The following is a 13,000-nucleotide window of genomic DNA, read 5'->3' on the forward strand; positions in this document are numbered from 1 at the left end:
TACATTTATTACAATCAATAACATGCACTACAGCAGAAAAATGCAACACAGTTATGATACAATTTAGAAACATTGCTTTCACCAAACATAATATTGAGAGAGTCTTTATTACTGGGCCTGTAAATGTTCTGCTGTATAGTCAGTAACGCGCTACATTTACTTATGTAAATTACACTTGCCTGCGTAGTTTTAATACTTTTTAACTTTCATTTGAGTATTTTTGTGAAGAAGAAAAACTACTTTTACTTTGGACTGAGATTCATTCCGACATTTCATATCATTATTATTAGAGATGTCCGATTATGGCTTTTTTGCCGATATTCCGACATTGTCCAACTCTTAATTACCAATTCTGATATCAACCGATACTGATCTATACAGTCGTGCAAATAAATGATAAATGGGTTATACTTGTATAGCGCTTTTCTACCTTCAAGGTACTCAAAGCGCTTTGACAGTATTTCCACATTCACCCATTCACACACACATTCACACACTGATGGCAATTAACACATTATTATGCCTAATTTTGTTGTGAAGCCCCGCTGGATGCATTAAACAATGTAACAAGGTTTTCCAAAATAAATCAACTCAAGTTATGGGAAAAAATGCCAACATGGCACTGCCATATTTATTATTGTAGTCACAAAGTGCATTATTTTTTTTAACATGCCTCAAAACAGCAGCTTGGAATTTGGGACATGCTCTCCCTGAGAGAGCATGTCACACCTTCAGTGTGACCTGTATGGCTGTTGACCAAGTATGCATTGCATTCACTTGTGTGTGTGAAAAGCCGTAGATATTATGTGATTGGGCCAGCACGGAAAGGCAGGGCCTTTAAGGTTTATTGGCGCTCTGTACTTCTCCCTGCGTCCGTGTACAAAGCGGCGTTTTAAAAAGTCATACATTTTACTTTTTGAAAACGATACCGGTAATTTCCGATATTACATTTTAGAGCATTTATCGGCCGATAATATCGGCAGTCCGATATTATCGGACATCTCTAATTATTATATTTATAATATCTTAATAACAGCTTGCAATGTCTTATCGTTTCTTAGAGGGACGTGTTTTACTAATGCAATGTAAGCACTGGCGACCTTTGACCAATCAAATGAAGCCTGGCAGTCACATGACAGCACTGCAACTGCACACTGTAAAAAGTGACATAACTCTTCAACACCTACAGAGTGTGAAGAAGAACCTTTACACCATCATCTGTGTGACAAATGTTCACATTTCAGCCTCCAAGAATTCCACTTCCAACGAGAGTTGTCGATGTTTACATGTTTTAGCTAGCATATGCTAACATTAGCCTGTTATGACGTCATCAGTGTTTTGTAGAGCATACTATATATGGTAGTGTCTCTCACACACACATTCACACTTAACTACAGTTGAGGTCTCATTTTAAAACTCATTTGTATACACTAGCCTTTAAATAGACCCCCCTTTTAGATCAGTCGATCTGCCGTCTCTTTTCTGCTCTGCCCCTCACTCCTGCGTGGAGAGGTTATTAGGTGACCACAGATGAGGTGCTAGCTGTTCAAAGTCGGGACCAGGGGTGGACCACTCATCTGTGCATCAGTTGATGACGTCTCTGCGCTGCTGACTTGTCTCCACTCAAGATGATCCCCTGCTGGCCCCACTATGGACTGGACTCTCACACTATTAACTAGGTACACTCGACTTCCATTGCACCAGGGTTGGGGGTCCCCACATCTGCGGTCCCCTCCAAGGTTTCTCATTGTATCCCATTGGGTTGAGTTTGTTCTTGCCCTAATGTCGTTGTGGCTTGTGCAGCCCTTTGAGACACTCATGATTTAGGGCTATATAAATACACTTTGATTGATTGATTGAAGTGTGCAAGTACCATTAACTGAGTTAGGGTATGAATCAGAAGTTAATCACCAGTTACTCAGTACTCGAGTACTTTTTTCACTGAATACTTACGCAAGTAACTATTTGGATGACCAGTTTTGACCTTGACTTGAGTCATATTACTCTAAATCAGACCTGGGCATTCGGCGGCCCGCGGGCCACATCCGGCCCTTTGTGCGTCCCTGTCCGGCCCGCGTGAGGCCAATCATGAATTACAAAATACATTTTAAAAAGTGTCTATGTCGAGTGTGCAATACAACGGTGCTGCTTTTGTTTTGAAAAGCGTTATTTGTATTACTTCCGTGTGGACGTATGCTCGTGCGTGATTGTGAGTGAATGTGAACAGCGGCAATCACAAATTACAAAATAAATTTAAAAAAACATCTGTCGTGCGTGCAATACAACTGTGCTGCTTTTATTTTGAAAAGTGTTATTAATGGGCGTATGTCCGTGTGTAACCTGTGAGTGAATGTGCACAGCGACAAGTGATGCCCGGTTATCCCAGAGACGCTAAAAAGAGAAAAGTTGATGACGAATGCCGTGTTTTCAACAAGACATGGACTGCCAAGTATTTCTTTACAGAAATTAAAGGTAAAGCCGTGTGCTTAATTTGTGGTACACAGGTTGCTGTGTTTAAAGAATATAATTTCAATCGCCACTACACGACGAAGCACGAGGAAAAATATCGGAATCTGTCTGATGAAGCGCGCGCAAGGGAGGCTGATGCGTTGATGGTAAAACTGCAAACCCAACAAGGACATCTTGCCAAATTTCACACCCCCAGAGATGCAGCCATCAGGACAAGTTTCGTCATTTCTCACAAAATCGCCAGAAAAGGCGTTTTCTGATGGAGAGTTTATTAAGGAGTGCTTATCGGACTCTGTTGCGCTGATATGCCCGGAGAAGAGGGGCGCATTTGAGAACGTGTCACTCTCCCGACGCACTGTAACGAGGCAGGTTGAGACCATCGCTGGAAACTTGGAGCTTCAGCTGAAGAACAGAACGGCCGACTTTGACTGTTTTTCGCTGGCTTTGAATGAGAGCTGCGATGTACGTAACACCGCCCAGCTGCTCATCTTCTTACGTGGGATAACTGCAGACTTTCAAATCACGGAGGAGCTGGCAGCCATGCAGTCAATTAAAGAGACAACCACAGGTAATGACTTGTTCACATAGGTAAATGCGTGTTTGGACATGTTAGGACTGAAATGGGACAAGCTGGCAGGTGTGACAACAGATGGTTGTCCAAATCTGACGGGGAAAAATGTTGGACTTTTAAAGAGGATGCAGGATAAAGCGACAGAAATTGACATTTTTGCATTGTATTATACATCAGGAAGTGTTGTGTAAGACAGTGTTAAAAATAAAACCATCAAAAACAATCTGCTTTTGTATAAAGTTAAATTAGGTTAAATGAAATTATTGTTATTATTATTATTTATCTTACGGTATATCAAAAATAATTTGACCAAAATTTAATTGAAATATTGTCGGTGTGGCCCTCCACCCCTGCTCTAAATGAACAACTTCCTTCAGGTCTTTTGAGTACAATTTTTGGCTACTCCACCCAACTCCGATCGAGCCCTCTCAAATGAGTGGTATTTGAAGGCACCACTTGAGACATTTGGAGTGGAAATCTCAGTGCAGATGTGCCCAATATTGTCATAAGTATACATACACAGAGGAGTACACTTAATAAGAAGCAGAGTCTCATCAGTCAACAGAATATGGACAAAGAAACTACAATCACTAAAACACAGTTGACAAGAGATCAGTTATTGCACTTGGTTATGTTATGTTGGTATGGTGTCACACATCCGTTTCAGTCGCCAACCGGCACAGGACCGCCTCTGGACTGCACAGACGTGCTGAGCAGTGGATCTGTTTGATCGTCTCTCTTGGCTTCCAGCCACCATGTTGTCATCTCACCTTTGCCCTGTTGAAGATATCAACTTGGAATGAAAGCGGCGTTGAAGGAGCCCTGGCACTTCCCAAGGGCTTCGCGCGGGTCGACGGGCACCCGTGACACATGCAGTCGCGTCCCTCCAAAATTCCCAGAACCACCACCAAAAAATTTCAGAGAGACCGGAGCTTGTGGAAGGACGCTGTGACCATTATAATTTTCTACCACAAGGGGGCGATATTGATGCCATGAAAGTCATGCAGTCTGGCCCTTCCCAATGTCCCGACCTACCATAAACATATCTGGAAGACTGCAGCATGTGGAAAGAATTTATGACCAATATGATTTTTCACCACAAGGTGGCGGTATTGGTGTCTCTTCAGCCTCCTACCATCAGGCAGACGATACAGGAGCCTGAAATCCAGGACTACGAGACTGACAAACAGTTTCTACCCACAGGTCATCAGGCTTGTGGATGCTAACTTGTGAATGCTAGGTATCCCCCCCGCCCCCCCCGTTTTTCTTTGATCTTTTTGAACAAAAGACAGCTACCATGACCACCCCCGAACTGTGAACCATCACTGAAGACACTTTTCACCTTTGATCACTAAAGACACTTTAACTGCTGCTGTGACCAAATGTCACCTCCATATCTATACTGTTGACTGTCAATCAGAATGTGCAATAATGTTATGTTACTTACTGTGCCTTGTGTATAAATTTGTATTTTTTATTTTTATTTTAGCTAAGTACCGTGTGACTTGTTGAAGGGTGGACTAGCAAAGTAAGATTTTCATTGTACGGCAAACTGTCTGTTTAACTGCATATGACAATAAACAATCTTGAATCTTGAATGTTAATGTGTAGGAATGATCAGACCTCAACCTTAAAGCCTCAAATCAGTTTGGAAGGAGATCTGATCACCTAAGGTGCAGTGATGACAGTTTGATGGTTATGGCGTGGAGCATTTTTCACCGCCAGGCTGCGTCCACCACGAATGGGTACGAATAGCCACTGAGCCATCCAGCACGTCAGGGTTTATTCACCGTCATTTGTAGCAATTATAATCAGGATCGGAATATGTGGAGCCGAGTTGTTAATGTTTAAGGTTGTGTGGCAAACCATCAGACCAAAGTCCGCCGCCATGACACGCCCACATCTTTATGGCAACATGTCTATACAATTCTGTCTAGCGTCTGTTATTTTAATCGCAACTCATTTGGTCAAAGTTCGTTGGAGGAGTTTGTTCAAGTACGACCCCTGTTTTTGGCCTATAAATTGCCAACGGAACCCAAGATGGCCAAGATTCCTGTTTCTTTTCCAGTATGGGTTCTTGAGACTTTTACATGATAGACGTTCCCAGCAATTTTCGTGACGATACGTGGATGTGGTCAGAGAGGCTACTTTTCCTGATATTTAAAAGGGGCGCAAGAGAGTCAATTGTGACATTTTGTGTTCGGCACGCCCCAAATATAAAATGTTTCGCCAGACCATGAATTGATTAACGTGGACCCTGACTTAAACAAGTTGAAAAACTTATTCGGGTGTTACCATTTAGTGGTCAATTGTACGGAATATGTACTGTACTGTGCAATCTACTAATAAAAGTCTCAATCAATCACTCAAACCTGATGTGCTTGCAGAAATTGGTGAGTTTCGGTCCATCAGTCTACCTCAGGGCAGCTGTGGCTACAAATGTAGCTTACCACCACCAGGTGTGAATGAATGATGGGTTCCCACTTCTCTGTGAGTGCTTTGAGTATCTAACAATAGAAAAGCGCGATAAAAAATCGAATCCATTATTTATTATTATTATTCTGTGCATGTTAAGTGCCTTAAAAATGCAAACACAGTGGGTGAATAATAATTTCAAATGGGCCTACGTAGCTGGTGCTGCTCCGAAGGAGCAGTTTTTTGTCTAAAGGCTCTGCCCACTACGAATAGGTATTCACAGGTACCGACCCATCCGGAACTTCAGGGTGTCTTCATCATCATTTCCACCAATTATGATCAAGATCTAAATTTGTGGATTTGAGTTGTTCACTTTCAAAGTTGTGTGGCGAATGATCGGATCAAAGTTTGGCGGCATGACACGCCCACCTCGTATGGCCAAGGCAAAATTCCTTCGTAGTTTATCATCGCCCATCTGCCTCGCGTCTGTCATTTTAATCGCAACTCATCGGGTCAAAGTCTGCAAGAGGAGTTTGTCCAAGTACGACCCCTGTTTTTGGCCAATAAATTGGCAGAGTAAACCAAGATGGCCGACTTCCTGTTTGTTTTCCAATATGGGTTTTTGAGACTTTTACGTGTGTCCTGTCATGATAGACGTTCCCAGCGATTTTGGTGACGATACGTGGATCTGGGGGCTAATTTTTCCTCATTTCAAAGGGGGCGCTAGAGAGTCAATCTTGACATTTGGTGTTGGGGACCCCTGAAATATACATTTGTATAGGTGCTTGGTGAGTTATGATAAGGGCCTCTAAGATAATAATAATGAACTTTTAGTAGAGTCATTGCCCTAAAAGAAGGGTCACGTTGATCCTTTCTATTTTCAATAAATCAATAGGCTATTGATGGCTGGGCGAGGCAGGTAATATCACACCTGAGCTGCATGAAAGACATCACAATAGAACCCCGCCCTCAAATCCAACTTCTATGGTTACAAGGACAGGACTTGATGCTTCCTCAGGAGACAGAAAAATATCTCCTTTCTTTGTGACTCTCATGAGAAGAGCTTCAATTACTTTTCTATTTTCTATTATTATTGCTTCTTTTATTATCATTATTCTCCCACTTCCATCGCATTTGTGAGCCTCTAAACATGCATGTCACGTAGCTTAACTACATTTTCCAGTAGCTTAGCTACTTTTAGACCCACGCAGCTATGTAGCTTTTTTTTTTTTTTAATGTGGTCACCAGTTGATGTAAACCAGGAGTGTGACCAAAGTTGAGTTTTGGTGGTACCATAAATACTCCTCTTTTCAAAAGAATGAATAATCGTGTAAGTAATCGTGATTACAATGTCAATCAAAATAATCGTGATTAGTATTTTTGCCATAATGGTCCAGCCCTAGTGGGGGGCGGGGCCTCCTGGGGGATGCTTATGCTACAATAATACTTCCATTTTGTTTTTAAGTTAAAGTTAAAGTCCCAATGATTGTCACACACACACTAGGTGTGGCGAAATGATTCCCTGCATTTGACCAATCACCCTTGATCACCCCCTGGGAGGCGAGGGGAGCAGTGAGCAGCAGCGGTGGCCACGCCCGGGAATCATTTTGGTGATTTAACCCCCAATTCCAACCCCTTGATGCTGAGTGCCAAACAGGGAGGTAATGTGTCCCATCTTTATAGTCTTTGGTATGACTCGGTTTGAACTCACAACTTTTTCAATGGACATGGAGGACGTAAACACAAACAAGAATTCACAATTTTCAAGAACGACCTTGACGTTGAGTGATCCTCTGCAGGTCAGAAGGTAGCCTCTCAACGTGTGAAGCAGCTCAGCCGTGGCGCCGCTCACCTGGATCTTTAAAGCTGTGCACAGCCAGAAGAAAAGACTTTGTGTGGGTTATGTCCATGCCACTGTATAAATAGTGTCTCATGAAATGTTTTCCAGTACCTTCACTGGTGGATTCCATCCGTGACGCCGTGTTGACGGTGTCCCCAAAGAGGCAGTAACGCGGCATCTTGGTGCCAACCACACCGGCCACAACCGGTCCTGGCGGCACGCAGAGAGGGTGTTTAGTACGTGCCCCGTCACTGACGTGTAGTCAGTGCGGGCAGGAAGTACCCGAGTGGATGCCTGCACGTATCTTCAGCTGCATGTGGGGCTTGTGTGGGATCTTGAACGAGTGGCAAACGTTAACCAGGTCCAAGGCCATGCTGGCTATCTCCCCCGCGTGGTTGATGCCATTTTCATTGGGCACCCCTGACACCACCATGTCTACGTTGGCAGGCACAAAGAAAAGGCTGAGCGATAAAAACATATCGTAGTCCATAGCAGTAAATCGTGTGTTTGATAAAACATTCCATCATTTGTTTCTGTGTGGAAGAAGGCGGAAGTATGGAAGCAAGGTTGCTTGCACGAACAAAAGGGAGTGACACGCTAACAGCCAATCAGGTGACAGTATCAACCATCACGTTTGCTTGATTCTTTGCACGGAGTGAGAAGAGAAAGTCAGAATGAAGAAATTGTGGATAAAAGAGGAAAAGTCCCCATGACAGGTTTTTTGGATGTTTTCAAAAGGGACCGTAGTCAGAACAATGTGGTCTGTGTATGATGCAAGACCAGACTGCTAATACCACACCACCTTACCTCACCCTTATGTTAGAATAATTTTATCTAAGTTATCACAAAAACTTTGTGTTGAAATGAGTTCCCAGCGAGAAGACCAAAAGCTGTTTTTGAACCTACCAAGAAGAAGGCTTGTAAAACTCCACTGTGTAGGATGGAAAGCAACATGAAGGTGTTCTGTTTCTTTCATGTATTGTAATCAAACGAAAGATATTGTCGTGACCCAAGAACTACAAAGCGGAGAGGAAGCAGGGCCTGACTTCCCTCCAGGCACCGCTTTTTTTAAGTCTTTTACGAACCTCTTTTTTGAACTCTGTTACGACCTTTTTATTTTTAAACGACCTTTTCTTTTGAACTGTTTTGTAATCAAAGGCGATGGCTGTTTACCACCCCTGCCCCTTTGGAAGCAGCTGTCGCCATGTGGTCAGGGAAGGTCCAAATAAAAGAAGGAGGCGTGCAATCTTTTGGCAGAGTGTGATGACACTGGACAAGGGTACAGATGTACACGGTTCTCCTCACTGAGCCAAATTGAATTGTGTCTCTGTTTGATTCTTTGCTTCTTGTCCTGTTTAATAGATGTCATCAGTGTTTGAACCTGACACTTTAGAGCAGTGGTCCCCAACCACCGGGCCGCACAAGAAATAAAAAAATAAAATTATATATATATATATATATATATATATATATATATATATATATATATATATATATATATATATATATATATATACATATATATATATATATATATATATATATATATATATATATATATATATATATATATATATATATTTTTTTTTTTAAATTAAATCAACATAAAAAACACAATATATACATTATATATCAATATAGATCAATACAGTCTGCAGGGATACAGTCCGTAAGCACACATGATTGTATTTCTTTATGAAAAAATAAAAAATTTAAAAAAATTTAAAAATACAAATAACCCCCCGCGACCCCCCGCCCCCTCCCACTAAACCTGCAGAAAATAGTGATAAAATGTAAACATAGAAACACGTTTACATTTTATCACTATTTTCTTACACTTCATTAAGCATTTTTTACATATTCATGATTTTTAAGATCTTATTGTTAATTGTTCAATGTGATTTGACTATTTTGTTGACATTGTTGGAGTGTTTTCATGCTTGTGTTGACATGTCTTTTCTGTCTCGATAGCTGAGGGATTATAATCACAGGAAGTTACATTTCTAATAAAATTGTTCACATTTCATATATTTTTCTCCTGCTCCTTATTTTACATAGGTCACAAAAAATATCAATAATCATCAATATCGACTGATGTAAAACACTTATTTTGTAAAACAATTTTCAGCTCTAACGCCCCGCCCTAAGATATATATTAAGACAGGGGTCGGCAACCCAAAATGTTCAAAGAGCCATATCAGACCAAAAATAAAAATAAAACATCTGTCCAGAGCCGCAAAAAAGGTAAAACCATATATAAGTGTTATAATGAAGGTAACACATGATGTAAGTGTCTATATTAGTTATATTAGCCTACTATCAAAATGACTAAAAGTCTTATATAAGTGTTACATTGAAGGCAACACATGATGTAAGTTTCTATGTTAGTTTTATTAGCCTACTATCAAAATTACTTTAAAAGTTTTATATAAGTGTTATAATGAAGACAACACGTGATGTAAGTGTCTATATTAGCTATATTAGCCTACTATCAAAATGACTTTAAACATTTTATATAAGTGTTATAATGAAGACAACACATGATGTAATGTCTATATTAGCTATATTATCCTACTATCAAAATTACTTTAAAAGTCTTATATAAGTGTTATAAAGAAGACAACACATGATGTAAGTGTCTATATTAGCTATATTAGCCTACTATCAAAATGACTTTAAAAGTCTTATATAAGTGTTATAAAGAAGACAACACATGATTTAAGTGTCTACATCAGCTATATTAGCCTACTATCAAAATGACTTTAATAGTCTTATATAAGTGTTATAATGAAGACAACACATAGATAAACGACTGTCTTAGAGTGGCCAAAGGTATAGATGTGTGTGTCCAAGTTAAAGGAAACTGTATTCTTCTAACGGATTTATTACAATCTTTGCAAGCTAGGTAACGTTTGCTATGGTCTGGAACAACATGGCACACAAACAACTATCAGAAATGCAGCCAATATTACGTACAGATAATGTGTCATGAGACATGCAAATATAAATTAAATACACAGAGGTCATAAGTAAAGGAAATTAAATGAGCTCAAATAAACCTACAAACAATGCATAATGATGCTAGTCTAAATAGACCAAATATGCCTGATTAGCACACCAACAAGTTAATAACATCAACAAAGTTCACCTTTGGGCATTCACGCACAGTATGAAACGTTTGGTGGACGAAATGAGACAAAGAAGGAGGGGCATAAAACACGTCTTTCTGTGACTGTGTCGGAGAAAGTTGTACATGTAAACAAACTATGGAGAGTTCAAGGACCACTGAAATTAGTAGGACAACACCGCTGGCCAAATACTCTCACCAGTGAAGCATGTTGAATATAAACAGTCTAACAATTAGGAAGGTTTGTGTCATGGTTGTCCTCCTACACAAACCATATTCAAACAAAACATATATATTCCATACCGCTTGTCCCTTACGGGGTCGCGGATCTTTTTCCATTTTAATACGTTTTTGAAAAAGGTCTAGCGAGCCACTAGAGCGGTGCTAAAGAGCCGCATCAGAAATCAGAAATATCAAGCAGCTAAAATGGGCCAAACATGGATGAGTGTGGAGAGAGGGTTTTATATTGTTCCCATCATGCATTGCAGAGGATTTAAATGGGTGTCATTATGAATGATGTGTTGTGCTTGGACATTTTTTTAATTACATCCACTAAGTACAGTGAGCAGGTTGTGTTATGTGTGACCGTGTGTGTTGACTTGTTGTGTTCCCTTATTTGTTGTTGTTTGGATTGGGTCATATACACAAATGCTGTGCTGACAAGTTCATGGTCATTAACCTGAATTACTCAAGATGGCAAAACACTTCAGCCACTATAATGTCAGATATTTCAAATTAAGTTGGACACAGATTCTTTGTTAAATTGGTACTTACAAGCATCGCCAATGGTCTCCACTTTGTAGACGTCGTAGTTGTCGATGATGTCGTCAAAGGTGGTGTACAGCTGGTTGAGGAAGTCCACCACCTGGTAGGGAGTGCTGGCACCCGACAGCTGGGTGAAGCCCACAATGTCGCTGGCATAGGAGACAAATCCACTTAGCAGGAAAAAGTGCAATGAGGTAAATGTTCAGGAGCACCTGAAGTAGACGGTGGCGTTGGAGAAGCTCTGAGCTTCTGTGGTTCGGCCTTGGCGGAGGTCATCTGCCACCGGCTTTGGTAACATGCCTGCAGGGGAGAGATGACACGTGATTGATAGTATCCACACCAGGGTGAGTGTTGGTGTCAGATCCATGATCGATAGTATCCACACCAAGGTGAGTGTTGGTGTTAGATCCATGATCAATAGTATCCACACCAGGGTGAGTGTTGGTGTTAGATCCATGATCAATAGTATCCACACCAGGGTGAGTGTTGGTGTCAGATCCATGATCGATAGTATCCACACCAAGGTGAGTGTTGGTGTTAGATCCATGATCAATAGTATCCACACCAGGGTGAGTGTTGGTGTCAGATCCATGATTGAGAGTATCCACACCAAGGTGAGTGTTGGTGTCAGATCCATAATCGATAGTATCCACACCAAGGTGAGTGTTGGTGTCAGATCCATGGATCGATAGCATCCACACCAAGGTGAGTGTTGGTGTCGGATCCATGATTGATAGTATCCACACCAACGTGAGTGTTGGTGTCAGATCCATGATCGATAGTATCCACACCAAGGTGAGTGTTGGTGTCAGATCCATGATTGAGAGTATCCACACCAAGGTGAGTGTTGGTGTCAGATCCATGGATCGATAGTATCCACACCAAGGTGAGTGTTGGTGTCAGATCCATGATCGATAGTATCCACACCAAGGTGAGTGTTGGTGTTAGATCCATGATCAATAGTATCCACACCAAGGTGAGTGTTGGTGTCAGATCCATGATTGAGAGTATCCACACCAAGGTGAGTGTTGGTGTCAGATCCATAATCGATAGTATCCACACCAAGGTGAGTGTTGGTGTCAGATCCATGGATCGATAGCATCCACACCAAGGTGAGTGTTGGTGTCGGATCCATGATTGATAGTATCCACACCAACGTGAGTGTTGGTGTCAGATCCATGATCGATAGTATCCACACCAAGGTGAGTGTTGGTGTCAGATCCATGATTGAGAGTATCCACACCAAGGTGAGTGTTGGTGTCAGATCCATGGATCGATAGTATCCACACCAAGGTGAGTGTTGGTGTCGGATCCATGATTGATAGTATCCACACCAAGGTGAGTGTTGGTGTCAGATCCATGATTGATAGTATCCACACCAAGGTGAGTGTAGGTGTCAGATACATGATTGATAGTATCCACACCAAGGTGAGGGTAGGTGTCAGATCCATGATCGATAGTATCCACACCAAGGTGAGTGTCAGTGTCAGATCCATGATCGATAGTATCCACACCACGGGGAGTATTGGTGTCAGATCCATGATTGATTGTATCCACCCGAAGGGGAGTGTTGGTGTCGGATCCATGATTGATAGTATCCACACCAGGGTGAGTGTCGGTGTGAGATCCGTGATTGATAGTATCCACACCAAGGTGAGTGTTGGTGTCAGATCCATGACTGATAATATCCACACCAAAGGGAGTGTTGGTGTCAGATCCATGATCGATAGTATCCACACCAAGGTGAGTGTTGGTGTCAGATCCATGATCAATAGTATCCACACCAAGGTGAGTGTTGGTGTCAGATCCATGA

The 13,000-nt window shown here is 41.4% G+C and overlaps 1 protein-coding gene across 2 annotated transcripts in view; it reads right to left on the reverse strand.

The window, feature by feature from the left end:
* Positions 1 to 39: 39 nt before the first annotated feature.
* LOC133635109 (atrial natriuretic peptide receptor 2-like) overlaps positions 40 to 13,000 on the reverse strand; it is a 51,456-nt gene continuing 38,495 nt past the window's right edge. For both annotated transcript variants that reach the window (XM_062027884.1, XM_062027883.1), the window contains exons 18-23: positions 11,400 to 11,487; positions 11,197 to 11,336; positions 7,578 to 7,730; positions 7,407 to 7,505; positions 7,230 to 7,321; positions 40 to 3,817 (exon numbers count right to left, since the gene is read on the reverse strand). In XM_062027884.1, the coding sequence (XP_061883868.1) occupies positions 3,704 to 3,817; positions 7,230 to 7,321; positions 7,407 to 7,505; positions 7,578 to 7,730; positions 11,197 to 11,336; positions 11,400 to 11,487 (686 nt within the window). In that variant the 3' untranslated portion in view covers positions 40 to 3,703. The remainder of the gene's footprint in view (positions 3,818 to 7,229; positions 7,322 to 7,406; positions 7,506 to 7,577; positions 7,731 to 11,196; positions 11,337 to 11,399; positions 11,488 to 13,000) is intronic.

Source organism: Entelurus aequoreus, linkage group LG19, assembly GCF_033978785.1.
Source record: "Entelurus aequoreus isolate RoL-2023_Sb linkage group LG19, RoL_Eaeq_v1.1, whole genome shotgun sequence".
In the NCBI taxonomy this organism is placed as follows: domain Eukaryota; kingdom Metazoa; phylum Chordata; class Actinopteri; order Syngnathiformes; family Syngnathidae; genus Entelurus; species Entelurus aequoreus.